The sequence below is a fragment of the Sorghum bicolor genome, chromosome 4, assembly GCF_000003195.3.
Source record: "Sorghum bicolor cultivar BTx623 chromosome 4, Sorghum_bicolor_NCBIv3, whole genome shotgun sequence".
In the NCBI taxonomy this organism is placed as follows: Eukaryota; Viridiplantae; Streptophyta; class Magnoliopsida; order Poales; family Poaceae; genus Sorghum; species Sorghum bicolor.
In genome coordinates, this window is record NC_012873.2 from 65,402,303 (window position 1) to 65,423,297 (window position 20,995).

The 20,995-nt window shown below is 49.4% G+C and overlaps 4 protein-coding genes across 4 annotated transcripts; 3 read left to right on the forward strand and 1 right to left on the reverse strand.

Annotated features, from left to right (window-relative positions):
* LOC8082682 (subtilisin-like protease SBT1.4) lies at positions 4,557–7,101 on the forward strand. Its single transcript, XM_002452873.2, has one exon. It carries the CDS (start codon positions 4,600–4,602, stop codon positions 6,940–6,942), a length of 2,343 nt encoding a protein of 780 aa, XP_002452918.1. The 5' UTR covers positions 4,557–4,599; the 3' UTR covers positions 6,943–7,101.
* Positions 8,556–9,596, forward strand: LOC8081940 (protein STRICTOSIDINE SYNTHASE-LIKE 10). Its single transcript, XM_002452874.1, has one exon. It carries the CDS (start codon positions 8,556–8,558, stop codon positions 9,594–9,596), a length of 1,041 nt encoding a protein of 346 aa, XP_002452919.1.
* Positions 12,560–13,730, forward strand: LOC8082684 (putative protein phosphatase 2C 24). The gene has a single exon (XM_021460468.1). The coding sequence runs from the start codon at positions 12,652–12,654 to the stop codon at positions 13,684–13,686; it is 1,035 nt and encodes a 344-aa protein (XP_021316143.1). The 5' UTR covers positions 12,560–12,651; the 3' UTR covers positions 13,687–13,730.
* LOC8082685 (subtilisin-like protease SBT1.4) lies at positions 16,590–19,457 on the reverse strand. The gene has a single exon (XM_002454611.2). The coding sequence runs from the start codon at positions 19,290–19,292 to the stop codon at positions 16,929–16,931; it is 2,364 nt and encodes a 787-aa protein (XP_002454656.1). The 5' UTR covers positions 19,293–19,457; the 3' UTR covers positions 16,590–16,928.

Sequence of the window (20,995 nt, forward strand, 5' to 3'; positions counted from 1 at the left end):
CGTCTCTTTGTTGCATGGTTCTGCATAGCTCTATGATTTCTTTACTCTCTTTGGGAAGAACCTTGAAAGTCGAGAATAACAAAACATGAAATGGTAATAACATAATTTCAAATGAAAGATTTTCAAACCTACATGGAGCACCTCCCCATGTTGCCGCACGCCATAAGGAAACGAGGGAAAGGACAACCAGCTAAGGCACAACTGAGACTAGCTCATCATGTCAATATGCACGTCTGATGTGTGGGCATGGCCCCATCAGCACGTGGCCTATGTCCTCCGTTAGTTTGATGAGAATGGGAAGGAACCCCATCTCAACTTCGTAGGCAACAAGAGCTTGTGTGTGTTGGTTTGGTTCCTTCCCTTGGTTTTGGTTGCATCTTGCTCATGGATGCATTGATTTATGGGAAGCTATGAATGCAATGAGGGTAGTTTGAAATCTTGGTGCAGTTTTATCTCTCTCCAACACTAAAGAAGCCATTTGTTTGAATCTTCTAGTTCCATATTCAATTGGAACAAATGGCAGTATCCTCCTCTTGTGCATAATGAGAAGACTTTCTTCACCTTCTAGCATCTAAACCTATATGGATTCAAAATAAACAACTTAGTGTGCCATTTATAAACTAGTCTTTAGGAAGGATCTGCTGTCACAAGCGTCGTCATACAACCACAAAAATCATTTGCCCCGATCTTTAGCGGGGAAAGGTCATATCTAGCATCAGCACCTTACTGATCTGTGTCTGGTCGTGGCTTCTTGCTGGGCTTGGGTAGTGGCAAATGATATGGAACTAGTGTGAGGGAGAAATCATCGTCGGAGGTGTTAGTGCCAGAGCCCATGGCAGGAAGGCAGTAGGTAGTGAGAGCGATCGAGAGCAAGAGCGAGAGAGAAATGAATCAAAGAGCAAGAGTGGGAGAGAAGTGGAGAGTGTGATGCGTTGCAATGAAGCTACTAGGATGGATCCCTAGGAGGATTTGGGGAAACTCAGTGAAGACCACCCTCACCCTGCATAGTGAAACAAGAAATAGATATGATTAAGTGTCATTTCCAAATATTAAAAAGGTAAAGGAATATGTGTGTGTTGGCCCCAATTTGTGCATAATGAGAACGTTTTCTTCATCTTCTGCATATGAACCTTTATCGATTCAAAATAAACAACTTAGTGTGTCATTTATAAACTATTATTTGGGAAGGATATGTTGTCATGAGTGTCATCATACAGTCGCAATCATCAGAAGGTCATATCTGACATTGGCACCTTCCTGATCTGTGTCTAGTCACTGCTTCTTGCTTGGGCTTAGTTAGTGGTGAACGACACAGAACTATCATGGGGAGAATTCATTGTTGGAGGTGTCAAAGCCAAAGCCCATGGCAGGCATGCCACATCTAGTGAGAGCGAGAGATAAATGGATCAGAGAGCAAGAGCGAGAGAGAAATGGATCTCTCGGAGGATTTGGGGGCACTTGGTAGAGACCACCCCATCGCACTACACAGTGAAACAAGAAATGTAAAGGAAAAAGTGTGTGTAGGCCACAATTTGTGTGTATAGTGTGTGTGATACCTAAAAGCTAAGGGCAGTGTTGCACACACTTATTCTAGTGGCATGCACACAAATTGCAAAATGGGGAGCAACACAAACTCTAAGTTAAATACATACAAATTCCAATAAGTAAATAAATGTGAGTGGTGAGTTCAAGACACAAGAGTCAAAGACCACAAGAAGAGGTAAATAATTGTGAGTGGTTGTCCTTTGTTGCATGGTTCTGCACAACTTTATGGTTTCTTTATCCTCTTTGGGAACAACTTTGAAAGTCAAAACAAAAAAAACCAAATGGTAATAACATAACTTTAGGTGAAAGATCAAACCTACAACGAGCACCTCCCAATGCTACCGCACGCTGTGGGTAGTCAAGGCAAAGGACAACCAACTATGGCACAAGAGAGACTAGCTCATCATGTCAATGTGCACAGTTGATTCGCGAGCATGGGCCCATCAGCACGTGGCATGTGTCCTTCATCAGTTCGATGAGAATCAGAAGGAACCCCATCTCAACTTGGTAGGCAACCAGAGCTTTTGTGTGTGTTGGTTTGGTTCCTTCCCTTGGTTTTGGTTGGCCTTTCTATGGCTGCATCTCGCTCATGGACACATTTATTTATAGGAAGTTGCAAATGCAATGAGGGTGGTTTGAGATCTTGGTGCAGTTTCGTCTCGCTCTGGCACTACAGAAGCCATTTGTTTGACTCTTCTAGTTCTATCTTCAATTGGAACAAATGGTAGTATCCTCCACTTCTTGTGCATAATGAGAAGGCTTTTTCACCTTCTAGCGTGTGAACCAATATGGATTCAAAATAAACAACTTAGTGTAGGGTTACTGACGCCATTTATAAACTAGTTACTGACGCCATTTCTAAACTAGTCTTTAGGAAGATCTGTTGTCACGAGTTTAGTCATACAGTCGCAAATCATCATTTACCCCATATATTTGGTAGGGAAGGTCATATCCAGCATCAGCACTTTCCTGATCTGCGTTTGGTCGTGGCTTCTTGCTTGGGCTTAGGCAGTGGCGAACGATACATAACTGTTGTGGGAAAAATTCACTGTCTGAGGTGTTGGAGCTGAAGGCCATGGCAGGAAGGTAGCAGATAGCAAGAGTGATCGAGTGCGAGAGCGAGAGAGAAGTGGATTGAAGAGCGAGAGCGAGAGAGAAGTGGAGAGTGCGAGGGGTTCCGAGGCTTGGCTCCCCTTCTCCCTTTTGTCACGCACGCCACCGGATGCAATGGGTTGCAGTGAAGCTATTAGGATGGAGATCCCTAGGAGGATTTGGGGGAAGTTGGTCAAGACCACACCATCAGCCTGCACAATGAAACAAAAAATAAATATGATTAAGTGTCATTTCTGTATATGAAAAAGATAAAGGAAAAATATGTGTGTTGGCCAAAATTTGTGTGTATAGTGTGTGTGATACCGAAAGCTGAGGGCAGTGTTGCACACACAAGTTCTAGTGGCATGAATATAAATAACGAAACTGGGGAACAACACATACTTTGAATTAAATACAAACAAATTCCATTAAGTAAATAATGAGTGTGGTGAGTTCAAGACATAGGAATCAAATACCACAAGAAGAGGAGGCAGACGCCTCTTTGTTGCATAGTTCTGCACACTTGTATGCTTTCATTACCCTCTTTTGGAAGAACCTTGAAAGTCGAGAACAACAAAAACCAAATTGTAATAATATAATTTTAGGTGAAAGATTTTCAAACCTACAGTGAGCATCTCCCCATGCCTGCTGCACACCATGGGCAGTCGGGGCAAAGGACAACCAACTAAGGCAAAGGAGAGACTAGCTCATCATGTCAATATGCACGATAAGTGGGCATGGCCCGCCTTATGTCAACTAATCTTTTCCCCCAATTAAATTTGAACCTGAAACACAACTTGTATGAGTAGGATAAAAGGATCTTCATTCTTCTTTAATTTACATTTCTTCTTAGCTTGGGTTCTCTGCAGTCTCCACTCTTCGTGCAAGTTTCAACTCTTGAATTTGGTAGATGGTCCTGTCAGTCAGGCCCACCATTAATATTAATAGTGCCCTTAATAGTTTATCTTGTCCGCTACAAATTTGATGTTTCCATGCCCTAAATTTTCTTAATCAAAGAGTGCAGCAACAACCAACCAGGATGCATTTGCTTCTGTCCTGAGCCTTGCGTGTTGTGACTTCGAAGAAAATGTTATTAGGCGGCCGTAGTGATGTAAGAGCCAAGAGGGCTGCTTCTGAGTTACTTTAGTTAAAAATGAATAAATCCCTTAGCTGAGCCTAATATATGATTTGGATCGAGCCATTTACTCCTAACCACTGAGCCTTCGTGACGTACTTGTTCGCTGAATAATACGAGCTCAGTTTAAGCACGTCATATTTCTAAGTTTAACTAAAATTATAGAAAAAACATTATCATTATTAATGCATCCAAATAGGTTTATTGTGAACTTTTTTTAACTAATCTAATTATACTTATTTAGTATCATAATATAATTTTGATCAAATTTAAAATTATTTGACTTGTTGTTAAACGAGAATTGCATTCTTTCTTGAATGAGGTTGACTTCTTGTAAAGAATTATCTACTACCTTTGTCCTTATGACATTGGTATCCCTAAAGATCAGTAGGTAGCGCAGAAACATGGATTGGTCATTGATGTACCGAGTAGACTAAAATACATGCGCAAATGTTTAAGATTTTTTTTTCAGACACCTTAACAAGAAAAAGCATAATAATCCTTGTAAAGCATCGAGCGCAGGTCGTGCTTCACTGATAGCAACGTGCCAATGCCAAGTATAGGGTGTCCTATTGGCCACTTCGGTAATCCAACAGCTAAGACAACTGGTTCTTTCTCTTACAATATTGAGAAATGAGAACGACTAGACGCTCAGATGATCCAGTTCGATGGTCTGACCCCAACCTCCGTGAGGTGCAGACAACAACAAAGCCGGCACATGAGCAGTCCGATCAGCTCGCCTACTTATTGGCGCGGCGCCTCCGTCCCTCGACTCCACCACGAGTCCCCAACACATCCATCTCTTACGGTCACCGTGCACCCCACCAATGGCAAGGCTCGCCAGCGCGCTGTGCGTCCTGCTCGCCGCCGCCGTCGCTGTCCCCGCGGCGGTGGCCACGGAGTCTGAAGCGGTGGAGCCTGTGTCCACCTACATTGTGCACGTCGCACCGGCGCACGCGCCGCGGCTGTCCCGCCCCCGCGCGCTCTCGGGCGCGTACCGCTCCTTCCTGCGCGACCACCTCCCCGCGCGCGTCGCGCGCCCGGCGCCGAGGCTGCTCTACTCGTACGCGCACGCCGCGACGGCGTTCGCGGCGCGGCTGACGGGGGCGCAGGCCGCGCACCTCGCCTCGCAGCGCTCCGCCGTGCTGGCCGTCGTGCCCGACGCGACGCAGCAGCTGCACACCACGCTGACGCCCTCGTTCCTGCGCCTCTCGGAGTCGTCGGGGCTGCTCCAGGCGTCTGGCGGCGCCACGGACGTCGTGATCGGCCTCATCGACACCGGCGTGTACCCCAAGGACCGCGCGTCCTTCGACGCGGACCCGTCGCTGCCGCCGCCGCCCAGCACGTTCCGCGGCCGCTGCGTCTCGACGTCGGCGTTCAACGCCTCCGCGTACTGCAACAACAAGCTCGTCGGCGCCAAGTTCTTCGGCCTGGGGTACGAGGCCGCGCACGGCGGGGAGGTTGGTGAGACGGACTCCAGATCGCCGCTAGACACCAACGGCCACGGCACGCACACCTCGTCCACGGCAGCAGGCTCTGCCGTGGCGAACGCCGCCTTCTTCGACTATGGCAAAGGTACAGCCACTGGAATGGCGCCACGCGCCCGCATTGCTACCTACAAGGCGTGCTGGGCGAGGGGGTGCGCGTCCTCTGATATCCTCAAGGCATTCGACGAGGCTATCAAGGACGGGGTCAACGTCATCTCCGTCTCACTCGGCGCCGTCGGCCAGGCGCCCCCGTTTTACAGCGACAGCACGGCGGTGGGTGCGTTCAGCGCCGTCCGCAACGGCATCGTCGTCTCTGCCTCCGCGGGAAACTCTGGCCCCGGCGAGTTCACCGCCGTCAACGTCGCGCCATGGATCCTGACGGTGGGCGCGTCAACCCTCAACCGCCAGTTCCCAGCGAACGTCGTTCTCGGCAGCGGCGATACCTTCACCGGCACTTCCCTCTATGCCGGCACGCCGCTCGGTCCAAGCAAGCTACCGCTAGTCTATGGAGGCAGCGTAGGCTCAAGCGTCTGTGAAGCTGGCAAGCTGATCGCCAGCAGGGTCGCCGGCAAGATCGTCGTCTGCGACCCTGGCGTGATCGGTGGAGCAGCTAAAGGAGAAGCCGTAAAGCTTGCCGGAGGAGCTGGAGCGATCGTCGTCAGCTCCAAGGCGTTCGGCGAGGAGGCCCTCACCACCCCGCACATCCACCCCGCGACGGGCGTGTCGTTCGCCGCTGCCGAGAAGATCAAGAAGTACATCAGAACCAGCGCGTCCCCCGTCGCGACGATCGTGTTCATCGGCACCGTCGTCGGCGGGACGCCATCTTCCCCAAGAATGGCATCCTTTTCCAGCCGTGGTCCAAACCTCCTCGCGCCGGAGATCCTCAAGCCGGACGTGACTGCCCCCGGAGTGGACATCCTGGCCGCATGGACTGGCGAGAACTCGCCGACGGAGCTCGATAGCGACACGAGGCGGGTGAAGTTCAACATTATCTCCGGCACGTCCATGTCGTGCCCTCACGTGAGCGGCATCGCCGCGCTGCTCCGGCAGGCGTGGCCGGACTGGAGCCCCGCCGCGATCAAGTCCGCGCTGATGACCACCGCGTACAACGTCGACAACGCCGGGGACATCATCAAGGACATGTCCACCGGCACGGCGTCCACGCCGTTCGTGCGCGGGGCCGGCCATGTGGACCCCAACCGCGCCCTCAACCCAGGCCTGGTCTACGACGTCGGCACCGACGACTACGTCTCTTTCCTGTGCGCGCTCGGCTACACCGCCAGGCAGATCGCCGTCCTGACGAGGGACGGCTCGACCACCGACTGCTCGACTCGCTCGGGCTCCGTGGGCGACCTCAACTACCCGGCCTTCTCGGTACTGTTCGGCTCCGGCGGCGACGAGGTCACGCAGCACCGCATCGTGCGAAACGTCGGGAGCAACGTCAGGGCCACGTACACGGCCAGCGTCGCCAGCCCGGCCGGCGTGCGCGTCACGGTGGAGCCTCCGACGCTGAAGTTCAGCGCGACGCAGCAGACGCAGGAGTACGCCATCACCTTCGCGCGGGAGCAGGGAAGCGTGACAGAGAAGTACACGTTCGGGTCCATCGTGTGGAGCGACGGGGAGCACAAGGTGACGAGCCCCATTTCCGTCATCTGGCTGGCGAGCCAAGCAGCAGAGATGTGATCCGGTCGACGTCGAGCTGCCATGTGTACGCTTGTGTTTATTTTTCTGTTGCAAGTTGCATTACAAGATAAGTTGCACTCTTTCAGCACTGATCCATACTTACAACAACTTGTAGCTAATAATTTGTTATAAACAAAATATGTAGCATATTTTACCCAACTGCTTTCAATCGTTACTATATACTTGGTTCAGGATGCTACAGTCGCTGGTCTCTTTTGCGTTGGCTTGCCAGCTCACAGTCGGGTTTTTATAAAATTACACGGTATATAAACAAACGTACGTAGAACATGTCCCTACGAGCACATCTGAAGTTTCATAAAGTCATCAAATCCTAGAGCAAAACCAGAAAAATGCGAGCACACATGTCAAGTCGACAAATTAAATTTGGGTGGGCATGTTCCACAACAGGAAATTTAACCAATTGGTCTATGATTAGTTCGCGCTACAATTACATTCTATCGTTAACCAGCAGGAAAACACACCACCGGCATCACTTGAAAGTTCAAAGTTGGTAATAGAACTATGCACTCTCTACGCATGAAGTATGTTGTTCTAGCTTCGTTTAAGATCAAACTGTTTCTAACTTCGGTCAAATCTACATAAAAATAGGCCACACTTAGGCGTAACAGGTCGCTGTGCAAGGTGATGACCCTTTGCGGACGGCGCTGAACGCTCCCACGGCAATGTTGTCACTGTGAAACCGGGGCGACTCGCCGGCGAAGCCGAGCGAGACGGAGATGACGTTGACCCTGTCCTTGATGGCCTCGTCGAATGCCTTGAGGATGTCACACCCCCCCCCCCCCCCCCTGTATAGCACACCTTGTAGGCAGCAATGCGAGCGCGTGGCGCCATACCGGTTCCTGTACCTTTACCGTAATCAAAGAAGGCGGCGTTGGCCACGGGCCGTGGACGAGGTGTGCGTGCCGTGGCCGTTAGTGTCGAGCGGTGATATGGAGTCCGTCTCGTCAACCTCCCCGCCGGACGCCTGGAGCAGCCCCGACGACTCTGAGAGGCGCAGGAACGACGGCGTCTGCGTGGTGTGCAGCTGCTGCGTCACGTCGGGCGCGACCGCGAGGCGAGGTGCGAGGCCTGCGCCCCCGTCAGCCGCGCCGCGAACCCCGTCGCGGCATGCGCGTACGAGTAGAGCAGCCCACGGCGCCGGGCTCGCGACGCACGCGGGGAGGTTGTCGCGCAGGAAGGAGCGGTACGCGGTGGAGAGCGCGCGCGCGGCCCCGGGTCGTTTGCGGGGCGTGCTCCGTCGGGACGTGCACAATGTAGGTGGACATAAGCTCCTCCGCTTCGGACTACGTGGCCAGCAAACGATTTTTTTCCCTTACAAGCAAACGGAATTTGTATGGAACTGAGCACTGCAGCAATCGAACCAAGTCCGATTCATCAGAACGTCCGAACCACCGAGTCCGAGTCCACTGCCCGATTCGTAAAGAAGCTACTCCAGCGAGGCCAAATAAAAATGGAACGGCACCCTGCGCTTCTCCATCAAACCAGAACCACAGTTCGCAAAGCCTTCGGCAAACCAACGCAAGTTCGAAGCCACCAAGCCCACGATACGAACGCCGGCTGCCGCTGCGCCCCCGTGTAAACCGAAGGAAACCATGGCGATCCACAAGCTTGCACGGACATTGGCGATCTTGTGCCTCGCCGTCCTGCTGCTGCTCCTGCCGTGCGCGGCTCGCCCCATTTCCGAAACGAGAACCATCGACGGCAGCCGGAGCAAGCACCTGCCGCTTCGGGGATCGATGCTGCGCGGCCCGGAGAGCGTGGCCTTCGACGGCGCGGGCGCCGGTCCTTACAGCGGCGTCTCCGACGGCCGCGTCCTCAAGTGGAACGGGTTCGCGCGTGGGTGGTCGACGTACGCGTACAGCCCGGGCTACGACGCCGAGGCCTGCACCGCGTCCAGGACTCGGCCGGCGGAGCTCACCGAGAGCAGGTGCGGCCGCCCGCTGGGCCTGCGGTTCCACCACCGGTCGGGCAACCTCTACATCGCGGACGCGTACAAGGGACTGATGCGCGTCGGCCCGGGCGGCGGCGAGGCCACGGTGCTGGCTGCGGAGGTCGACGGCGTGCCGCTCCGCTTCACCAACGGCGTCGACGTCGACCAGGTCACCGGGGACGTGTTCTTCACGGACAGCAGCATGAACTACCCGCGGTCACAGCACGAGAGGGTGACCGCCACCGGGGACTCGTCTGGCCGCCTCATGAAGTACGATCCCAAGACGGGCCAAGTCACCGTTCTGCAGGCCGGCGTCACGTACCCCAATGGCCTCGCCATTAGCGCTGACAGGACACACCTCGTGGTCGCGCTCACAGGGCCATGCAAACTGCTCAGGTACTGGATCAAGGGTCCCAAGGCAGGCACGTCTGAGCACCTCGCCGACTTGCCGGGATACCCTGACAATGTGAGAGCCGATGGCAGAGGTGGATTTTGGGTGGCGCTGCACCGTGAGAAGATGGAGCTGCCGTTTGGTCCGGACAGCCACCTTCTCGCCGTGAGGATCGGAGCCGACGGGCAGGTGGTCCAGGTGATGAAAGGGCCCAAGAGCGTGAGGCCGACGGAGGTGGTCGAGAGGGATGGCGGAAAGCTGTACATGGGCTCCGTAGAACTACCCTATGTCGCCGTTGTTAGGGAATACTAGTCTTCGATGATTTGTAATAACTCTTCTATAGGAGTAAACTACTAGTAGTAAAAAAGTGCTTTTTTGTAATTTTGTAGCCTTGCTATGCAGTATTTTAGGACACATTTTTTTCTTGCTTCAATTGGAATTGCAGACTGTTAGATCCTTTGTTAAAATTACTGATTAAGATTAATGTCAATTGGATCGAATGCTTAACGCTGAAATCAGTCGGTAGAGCAATAGATATCCATGTCCAAATCCTACAAATACGACTTTAGTTATGCACTATTTGGGGACATTGACGACGGTTATTTCAATATATATATTAGTGCAACTCAGTCAAACTAAATGCATTGCAACACTTGTCAAAAAAAAAGTGCATTGCAACAGACAATAGAATGTGCACAGCGTCAAGATGAGATGATTTCATAGTTTCAAACTTGGTGCTGCGGTCGCACATCTGAAAGTGACTGAATGCAAGTTCGGCTGAAACAACTAAACCTCAACAAACGATCTGAAGCATTCATTCTCGAAGACACAAAGGTTAGCAATGCACGACGTTAGTTGTCACTACAGCAGATTCGAAAATTTCACCGGTAACGCAAGCTCAGCTCGTCCTGTCAGCGCCACCGGAAACTCGCCGTCTTGACCCACTTCGGGTTGACCAGGAACTGGCATGTTCGCTAGTCGAAAAGACATACGTAGTTAAAATTATTGTTGATGATTTATTTTAAGAGAAAAACACGGCTAGCTAAAAGAGAAGCGAACAAACTCAATATCCCGCGCCCACTGCGCCTTGTCGATCTCTGCATCCTCCGTGTCAGCAGACCCCATCCTGGGCTCCCTGATGTCGTCGCCAGGCCCAAGAAGAAGAGGGCCCCTAACGTGAAGCTGCCCGGGCTGCGACGCCGACGCACTTGCTTAATATACATCGTAGTTCCTGTACTTCTTCCCTGGATCCGGCCGGCTGCCGCCACGCCGGCTAACGATCCTGCCGCCGAAGTAGACGCCGTCCAGCAGCCCGGCACACGTGCATCTCGAACATGTGTACACGTGTATCACGAACATGTGTACACGTGCATCTGGAACATGGCGCTCGCCTGCTCCAGGAAGCCCAGTTGCAAGACAGCCCAAGAAGTCCACAAAAATTCGACTGTCAAACAGTCACGACCCACAGCAGCTTGGTAGGGAAAAGCACTTTTTTTTGCTTCAGGTATATCTGACATTTTAAATTTTGATTAAGCCTTTTGCAAAATTTTCTTCACCATTTTCAGTAGACTTGATTAAATATTTTTAAATTATTTAATCTAGAATATTGTAGTCGTGAAGCTGTAACTTTTTTTATTTAAGTTGGGGCAATTTTTTTAGTGAAGCGAGATCATTTTATATTTAAGCTGGATCATTTTTCATACAAAACAGGAACATTTTATTAAGTAAAACATTTTTATCATAAATCTAGAATTCTTTTATATTAGATGGAATATTTTTTTTTCATTGGGAAAATGTTATGAAACCATTGAGTTGGATGGAAAAAAAATGTTATGTTGATAGTCACCATTAGGCAACTCAGTGAGGGGCTACATCTTTGGGATTCATCGATTCCATTCGATTGCTAAGCCACTATCGCCCTGTCGCAACACGGCCCAGTCAAACCTAAAAGAAAGAAAAAGAAAAAAATCTACTTTGCCTCCCCTGATTTTCACAAAATTCCGTTTTTCCTCCCTCAACTCCAAAACCGGATAAACCACCTCCCTCAACTTTTTGAACCATGTATTTTACCTCCCTGTAACAGTTTCAAAGGCGGTTTTTCTACAGTGGATAGTGGTTTGCTACAATGACGGTGGTTTTGTCTTTTTCTTTTTTAATTGTTTCGGCTGGATATTTGAAAAATCATAGTAAATCACAGAAAAATCATAAAATGGAAAATCCATTTTTTTGGACTCCACATAAGTAGATCTACATAATAAACATATAATATAGTATGCTTAGTACAAAGTTTTTGCTATAAACGTTTTGTCCTTTTTATTTATTTGGATGAATCTTTAAAAAATCATAGTAAATCATAGAAGAGTCATAAAATAGGAAATATAATTTTCTTAGACTCCACATGAGTATATATACACAACGAACATAAAATATATGTATACGTATGCTTTAGTTCGACAAAATAATTATAGAAGTTGTAGCTATGAATTATTTCAATGAATTATAGAAAAGCACATATCTAAAGCTACAACAAAAACTATACTAAAGCATACTATATTATATATTTACTGTGTAGATTTGCTCATATGGAGTATAACAAAATTATACTTTATATTTTATGAATTTTCTGTAATTTACTATGATTTTCCAAATGTCTAGTCAAAATAAATAAAAAAGAAAAAGACACAACCTGTATAGCAAAAAATTTGTACTAAAATATACCATATTATATGTTCATTGTGTGGATCTACTTATATGGAGTCCAACAAAATTGGATTTTATATTTTATAATTTTCTGTGATTTACTATAATTTTTCAATTCAGCCAAAATAATTAAAAAAGAAAAGACAAAACCACCGTCACGGTAGCGAAACCATTGTTTACTGTAGCAAAACCGTCTTCGGCCAGAGAAATAAAATGCACAGTTTGAAAAGCTAAGGGAGATAATTTACCCGGTTTTGAAGTTGAAGGAGGAAAAACGGGCTTTTGTGAAAATTGGGGGAGGAAAAGTAGACTTTTTTCCAAAGACAAAGAAAAAAAATAAAGAAGCCCTTTTCGATTTCCAGGTTTCGGAGACAACAAACCAGCAGCGGATCAGACCAGAACAAATGGGCCTGATCATAATTAAGGTAATTATAAAGCCCAGTAAAGGCCTCGTTGGAGATTTTATGGCCTTCCCTTTCCTTGATTCTCCAAGTACTGGTCCACATTTGCTAAAAAAAGAAAAAAAAAAGAGAAAGTACTGGCCTACAACACGGAGACGGAGATGGAGACGCAATCGGAGATGGAGATGGAGATGGAGACGGAGACGAAGAAGACCTAGTATATACGAGTAAATCACGGAAACCAGGCAACGGACCAGGCAACGACGATGGAGAAGTTACAGCAGATCCGTCAAACCCTCCAATACATTGACGCCCGCGTCCCTGACGCACTCCGCGTCGCGTTGGGGCTCGGCAATCGAGTGTCCCCCACGCCAGCTCCCGGCGAGTACGACGAGGTCGCCGACTTCGCCGCTTCCTTGTTGCAGACGCCGCCGCCGACGGAGGACGGTGACGGTCCGGATGCCGATGCCGATGACCGCGGCCGGACGGAACCCGACGCCGCGGCGGCGTCGGCGCCGATGACGATAGACTTGGCGTCATGCTACGTGCCATTGCACGACCACGACGCGCACTTCGGGAGCGCCAAAGCCGGCGTCTTCGGCGTGGCAGACGGCGTCGGCGCGTACGCGGACGACGGCGTGGACGCTAGCGCCTTCGCCCGCGGTCTCATGACGAGAGCCTCCGCGGAGGTCGCGGGGCTGGAACCCGGCGCGCACGTCAGCCCCTGCGCGCTGCTGCAGCGGGCATACGACGGGACGGCCGAGTCGGGTGCGACGGGGGCGTCGACGGCGGTGATCCTGTCGCTCGCCGGCAACGCTCTGGACTGGGCGTACATCGGCGACAGTGGCTTCGTCGTCCTCCGGGACAGCAAGATCGTGTTCCTGTCGACGCCGCAGCGGCACCTGTCCCTCGCCACGCGAGCCAAGCTGCTTCGCTTCGCCTCCACCGATGCCCTGCGGAAACAACATCTCTTCTCCTCTAGGGACCCGACGTTTCAGCTCAGCGCCATGGCCGTAAACAGCGACAGTGTCGCCGATGCCAAGTCGGGGCAGTTCGCGGTGAGGGCCGGGGACGTCGTGGTGGTCGGGACGGACGGGTTGTTCGACAACATTCTCGAGGAGCAGCTGGAGGTCGTCGTGCAGATGGGCACCAAGTTGAGCTTCTCGCCCAAAAACATGGCGGACATCATCGCCGGCGTCGCTTACGAGAGGTCAAAACAAACAAGATCAAGGCGATTGCGCAGGGGGAAGCCGGACGACATTACTGTTCTAGTAGCGTTCATTGTTCAATCCGATTTGTGATGTAAGGCCTTGTTGAGTTGCAAAAATTTTCAAGATTCCTCGAATATGCATAAAACATTAAATATAAATAAAAAAAATAATTAATTACACAGTTTATTTATAATTTGTAAGACGAATCTTTTTAGCCTAGTTAGTCTATAATTAAATAATAATTGTCAAATAAAGCCGAAAGTGCTACGATAGCAAAACTTAAAATTTTTCGCGAACTAAACAAGACCTAAGTGCTAGGCTAGGGGGCCTGCGGTTCATTATGAGAGTTGAACGTGATTAGAGCATCTTCGGTAGTTTGGTATAATTTACTTACTAAACTAATAAAAATTTTGTTCTTTTCCAACAGTAACCTATAATAGCTTTCTAAAAATTAAAAATTTATAGTAGGGTCCATATCTATTTGTTTTTTTGGTTTACTAGAGCTGATCATATTTTTTACTAGAGGGATAAGGAGTTCTCTCCACTTTACAAACTTATGAGTTAAGGAGGATATATAACAAATTTTTAATTTTTAAGTATCTCTTTTATCAAATTATTAGAGGAGATTTTTTCTTCTTTTACTTAAAAAAAGTCAAGATAGAAAGTTGTTTTACCAAACTCCGCTCTTATTATTATCCGACCATATAGTTTTCAAGAGGAAGTGTTTGGCCAAACAACCCATTATTTTAGCCCATTCCAACAATTAGATTTTTTCTATATAGACTACAATGATTTCTTCAGCGTAGCTCAATTGGTTAGAGCGTTCTGGTCCAATCGTAAGAGTGAATTCCCCTGAGAGTGAATTTCAGGTTGGGTGTGAGAGCGAATTTCAGGTTGGGTGTAAATAAAAATCTAGTCGGGATTCAAAAGTTTTTTCACGATGGTGAAGAATTACTTTCGTTTTAATAAAATATGGGTGGGAGGAGGTGGGGCCTCTCCTCCTCCGATCACGTTTTTTTAAATCGAGCGTCGGTCCGGGGCTCCGGGCGGCCGCCCGCCCCGGGATGAAATTGAACGCACACGACGACGGCGGAACAACATATGCACGTCCAGCAGCGGTAAAAAAAAATATCGGTTGCCAGATGAGGGCAAAATAACCGATTGTCCGTTAGCAAATCTATTTCAAAAAGGAAAATCAAATAAGCTTCCACAGCTGCACTTTTGTTGTCTTTGTTTTATGCTTTATTTAAGGATGGATCCTAATAACTCGTAATCAAATGTTTCAGCCACTAGACTTTGGTCTTAAGCATAATATATAAAATTTAGATTCACAACGTAGCTAGGTAACTAGGTTTGCTTCTTCTACGGATAGAAAGCGCTAATGTGCTATACATCAAAAGAAGGAAGCCACTTAACTGTATCACAAATTTAAATTGTACCTAACATATATTACAATTTAGTTGTATATAGGTTTGTAAGATTTAAATGCATTTTGGCACTAGCTCAGCCCTGATTTCAGCCTTGGTTGTCAGAATCAAAAAAAGAACATACTTAGACTATTCCCTGAATTAGTCATACCAAGCAGTCTGTATAAGGGCTTGAATTTGTCCAAAATGCAAAATTTGTGTGACAGGATTTGTAGTGCCCGTTAGTACAGAACAAGTGATGCTAGTACAGAACAGGTAGACCAATAACATAACAGCAGAACATCAGGCTATGCTTAAACATAAGGTACAGAAATTAATTAGGGGCAAACTAAATGACAACTGCATGTGTGCCATGTTGGCGCCACACATGCTCTACCTCTGCTACTGCTTGCTAAACAGTCTTAGCTTCTATAATCCTATCCCTACATTCTTTTCCTCAAGTCATAAGCAACTCTTATTTTGGAGGACCAATGATAATGCCGCAACCAAATAAAGCATGACAAGAGATGGCACAGTGATAATAATGAATTTTTCAAGCTGCAGCTTGATGGATTTTATTCTAAATTGATAAAAAAAAAAATAGAAGACACTACTAGACTCACTAACTAGGACATTTCTTCGATGATCAACCAAAAAGAGGAACATTCTATTTAAATCTGAAGTTTTTTTAGTAATCCCATTGATTATGCCTTTGCACACTTGCAGAATCGACACTAACAACAGCAAGCCAATTCCATTTTACAAGAGAACTCATTACCAAATTATGGCCTTGACGGAGTAATGAGGGGCAAAGAAAATAATATGCGACTATAAACATTGGATGCATGTGTATTCAGCTTAATCCATATGTGTTGGATTAGCATCGAACTTAGTCCAATTCTACTCAATCCACTTCAACATATATGGATTCAGATGGATACATGTGCATACAAACAAGGCCTAAGCAAGGTGGCAGGCATGCCACTAAGCATGATCACCACCAGTTGGGTAGGGGCTTCATAGTGGCAATTGAATCAATGCCACCAAAGAAGAGATTTTTTTCTACTTATAAGGATAGGGACACAAATTTTGATGTGAGGCCTAAGTTTTTCGCCATTATAGTTTTGTTTTGGATCACATACCAAGCAAAGAATCTGCACTTTTCTTCGGATTGAGTTTTTTTTTTTGAATTTTCACCGGGGGGAGGCGTTCCCCACCTGAATTTTTATATATTGTGGCCCAAAACGGCCCGTAGTATTCTTTACATGGTTGTTACATAAGAGTTGGGAGGGGTGAGAGACTAATCTGCTCTAGCCTGATCATTGATCAAACAGCACACACCATTTCGAAGCAATGCGTTTCTTCTTGGTAGAAAGTCTGACGCTCCACAGCTCGGCAGTTGCGCGACAAGCTCCCAGAATCTGATGGAGGGAATGAGACCGAGCTTTCCAAAGGATGTTTCTTTTGTAGTGCTGCTATTTGTTGTCCAAGAAGAGCTAAGAGGACCTCCGGAGGTTGAAGATAACATGACTTTCAGTCTTCATCAGATGGCCCAAAAGAATCAGATGTTGGATAGGAACACTGAAGTGACACACACAAAGCATAGAGCTATAAACATGCCAGTTTAAAAGAAGATGGTACAATGATCATTGCGTCATTATAAACGTGTTCATACATGCAATCGCCATCAGCCATAATGTCACCCTCTCTGGCCTTGCAAGTTGCAAGCAGCCAATCACATAAGTACACTACTCCAACCAACTGAATTATTCCATTGGTCCACACAACCATGGTAGGGGCAGCTGAATTATTCCGTGGTTAAGTCGAGTAAACAATGGCAGGCATGATGCGTGGAGATCTCGGATCTGATGGCCCTGTTCTTCTTCCCACAGCAGTAGCCAGTAGCAACAGGCCAACAGCATCAGTCTACATGGCTGCTGCTCCACCGTTGGACGGCCAGGTCACGGCAATGGGGCTGGTGACGTCGTGCGCACCGTCGCTCCAGGTGATGGACCCGAACGAGTAGCTGACGTCCACGATCACCGGGTTGCCTGACACCGCGATGGTGATCTCGTAGCCTAGGCTCTGCTGCTTCCCGTCGAACACGAGCTTGCTCGGGCTCACCGTGACATCCACGCCGGACGGGCTGACGATCTTGGGCTCGTACACCGCGCTGGAGTTGCTGCCAACGTTGCGCACCACCCGGTGGTAGGTGACCGAGTCTTGGTAGGAGGAGAAGACGGCGGCGAAGGCAGGGTAGTTGAGGTCGCCGGAGCGAGCGAATTTCCTCGAGCAGTTGGCGACCGAGCCGTCCTGTGTGAAGATGGAGATCAACGACGGAGAGTACCCGAGCGTGCAGAGGAAGGCAACGTAGTCGTCGATGCCGGCGTCGTACACCAGCCCCGGGTCGAGGGCGGCGTTGGGGTCGACGTGGCCGGCGCCACGGACGAACGGCGTCGACTCCACGCCCGTCGCGAGGTCCTTGATGGTCTCCCCTGAGTTGTCCAGGTTGTACGCCGTGGTCATGAGCGCCGACTTGATCGCCGCGGGGCTCCACTCCGGGTGCGCCTGGCGGAGCAGCGCGGCGAGGCCGCTCACGTGCGGGCAGGACATGGACGTCCCGGAGATGATGTTGAACTCGACGCGCCTCGTGTCGATGTCCAGATCGGTTGGGGAGGCGGCGCCGGTCCACGCCGCGAGTATGTTGACGCCGGGGGCGATGACGTCGGGCTTGAGGATCTCCGGCGCGCGGTAGTTGGGGCCTCGGCTCGAGAACGCCGCCACCTGCGGCGCCGACGGCGACTTGCCGATGACCGTGCCGCGGAACATGATGGTCGCCGTCGGCGACGGGTCCGTCTGGACGTAATACCTGATCTTGTCGCCGAACTTCTGCCCGACCATAGTCGCCGGCACGAGGTGGGAGTCGGCGATGAGCTCCTCGCCGCTCTCCTCGGTGTTGGCGAGGATCATTCCGACCCCACCGGCGAGCTTGACAGCCGCACCTTTCTCAACGCGAGCATTGTTACCACGAAGACATAGCACGATCTTGCCGGCCACCTTCTTCGGGTCGAGCTCTCCTATCAGGCACAGGCGGGAACCACAGTCCCCGGCGAACACCAGCGGCAACTGGGTGGAGTCCAGGGGGTCGCCGGCGTACAGAGACACGCCGCCGAAAACGCGGCCGTCGCCGAGAACCACATCGGCGGGGAACTCGCGGTCGATGGTGGACGCGCCGACGGTCAGGATCCACGGCGCAATGTTAACGGCGGTGTACTCGCCGGGGCCGGAGTTGCCGGCGGAGCAGGAGACAACGATGCCCTTGCGCACCGCGTGGAAAGCGCCGATGGCGATGGAATCGGTGTAGAAGCGAGGGGCGTACCCGTTGGCGCCGACGGAGAGCGAGATGACGTCGACGCCGTCGGCGACGGCCTCGTCCATGGCGGCGAGAATGTCCGAGTCGTAGCATCCGGACGCCCAGCAGATCTTGTACACCGCGATGCGCGCGCCGGGGTCCATGCCCACGGCCTGCCCCTTGGCGTAGTCGAAGAATCCGGCGCCGGGCACCGGCGAGCCAGCCGCCGTGGAGGCGGTGTGCGTGCCATGGCCCTCAGTGTCCAGCGGCGACTTGGACTCCTTGGTCTCATCGATGGGGTGGCCGAGACCAGCCTCGTAGCCCTGGTAGAAGAACTTTGCGCCGATGAGCTTGCTGTTGCAGTAGGCGGACGCGTTGAAGGAGGCCGCGGAGACGCATCCGCCGGAGAAGGACGCGGGCGGCGGGCCGAGCCCAGCAGTTGCCGCGAACGAGCCCCGGCCGATGGGGTAGAGGCCGGTGTCGAGAACGCCGACGACGGCAGACGACGCGCCTCCCGCCGCGGCTGGGAGGAGCCCGGCGGTCTCGGTCAGGCCTAGGAACGACGGGGTGTGAGTGGTGTGCAGCTGCCGCACCTTGTCGGGGTACACGGCCAGGACGCCCTCCCCAGCCGCGGCGTGCGCAGCCTGCTCGGGCGTCAGCCGCGCGGCGATGCCCGTGGCAGCGTGCTGGTAGGAGTAGAGCACGCGCGGCCTCGGCGCCCGCAGGCGGCGCGGGAGGAGGCGGCGGAGCACCGCCTCGCCGCCGCCGTTGGCGCGCGCGGCGGACAGCGCCGGGTGGCCTGGTGACAGGTGGATGATGTAGGTGGACTGCGCGCGCTCCTCTGCCGCCGCCGCCGCGGCGACCGCGGCCACGGCCACGGCGGCGAGGACGGCGAGAGCGAGCAGGACGGCGAGGCGCGGGCCCCTGATCCTCGCCATGGTGCTCGGAGCAGATTGGAGAGGGCGATTTGGGATAACAGTATCATAAAACAAGTGTGGGCCCGGGCGATGTGTGGACCTTGGATTGGCCACGCTGTCGAGGAGATCCGAGTCCGGTTTCCCCAGGCTCGCTCTGCGTTTGGCCGCTTGCTCTACCTACCTTGGCTGCCTCATTGTCATTGGTGGAATGTCTTGGTGGGTGTTTTTGCGTATCCACGTGGACACGTCTTAATGCAAGGTACATGTACTTAGTAAAGGCATTATACTACACTCACTTCTCGCAAGCAAGAGCAGTTGTACAGTAGATACTTCAAGCTTTTGCGTGATGCACCCAAGGTTTTCGACAGGGACAGTGTTGACAGTGTTCTCTTGTTCCCTTTGGGAAGATGCTAGATATTGTTGTTAGCTATACGTATTAATTCTTTAAAGTTTTACGTACATAGCAGTAATGGTACTCTAGGCATAGCGTGGAAGAAATCGTGGCCCGGGGCTTTGAAGTAGACTGATGATGTTTTGTTTAAATGTAATCATATCACAATCTATATGTATTGAGGTTGAACCAAAACTAATTTTAGCCTCAATCCACTTCAAGACACGTTGATTGAGATGAAGATGCATTATTACTCAAAAACATAACTGAAGCGGGCAAAAAGTATTAGCAGAGGCAGTTGGTCCAATAAAAAGTCACGTTTGATCAGACCTTAACAGAATTGTTTGGGTTAATCGAGGCGAACACCTAGTGGTCATATTAAGGTGCTAACCTCCATAAATCCTATTAACCGAGATGGTTGCCTTAAAATACCATTTTTTGTTACTGTTTTCAGAAAACTAGAAATTAACACCTGGTGATCACGTTAAGGTGCCAACCTCGGTACATTTTATTAACCAAGGTGGCTACCTTAGAATGTCCTCTTTGGTTAAAATCTTATGGCTTTGAAGAGTCAAACCCATGATATGTCATGCGCCTCAACGCCTCTACTACTATATACCACAATCATTTGTGTCTATATATATTTTTTATATCAATATTTCGTAATCTTATATTAGATATTTTGGCTACTAAATGAACTTAAATAAAAGAACATCTAACTATATAGTTTTAAATATTATCAAGCACTACAACTTGATATATTTTCATCAGAGTTAGTTTGAAGAATTCAAAAGATTGGGTCTCAAAGATTTAAAATTCAAACACATATTTGAGACTCAAAGTAACTTTAAATAAAAAACTTTCAATATCAAACATGTAGATTAGGTCAGCCACTAAAACTTTGGTATTAACTATGTGAACATTTAAAATCGTAAATTTTAAATTTCAAAATCTATAACTTTCAAACACATATTTGGGACACTAAACATCTTTAAATTAAAAACTTTTTAACTATAAAGTTGTAGATTCTGGTGAGAACTATAACTTTTGTATAGACTATGTCAACATTTGAGAATGTTTGATAGTTTTAAATTTTAAATTTCAAAATCTATGCACTTACAACAATATTTTAGGACCCTAAACATGTTCAATTCAAAAACTTTTCAACTATAAAGTTATAGATTTCACCGAGAGCCACAATTTTGATATGAAGTTTGTCTTCATCCGAATTCATATGAAAAAATTATAAATTACTTATTGCTTGAATCATTAACTGAGACGGATATCTTAAGATACACACCTCGGTTAATTGATTAACCGAGGTGGTTGCATT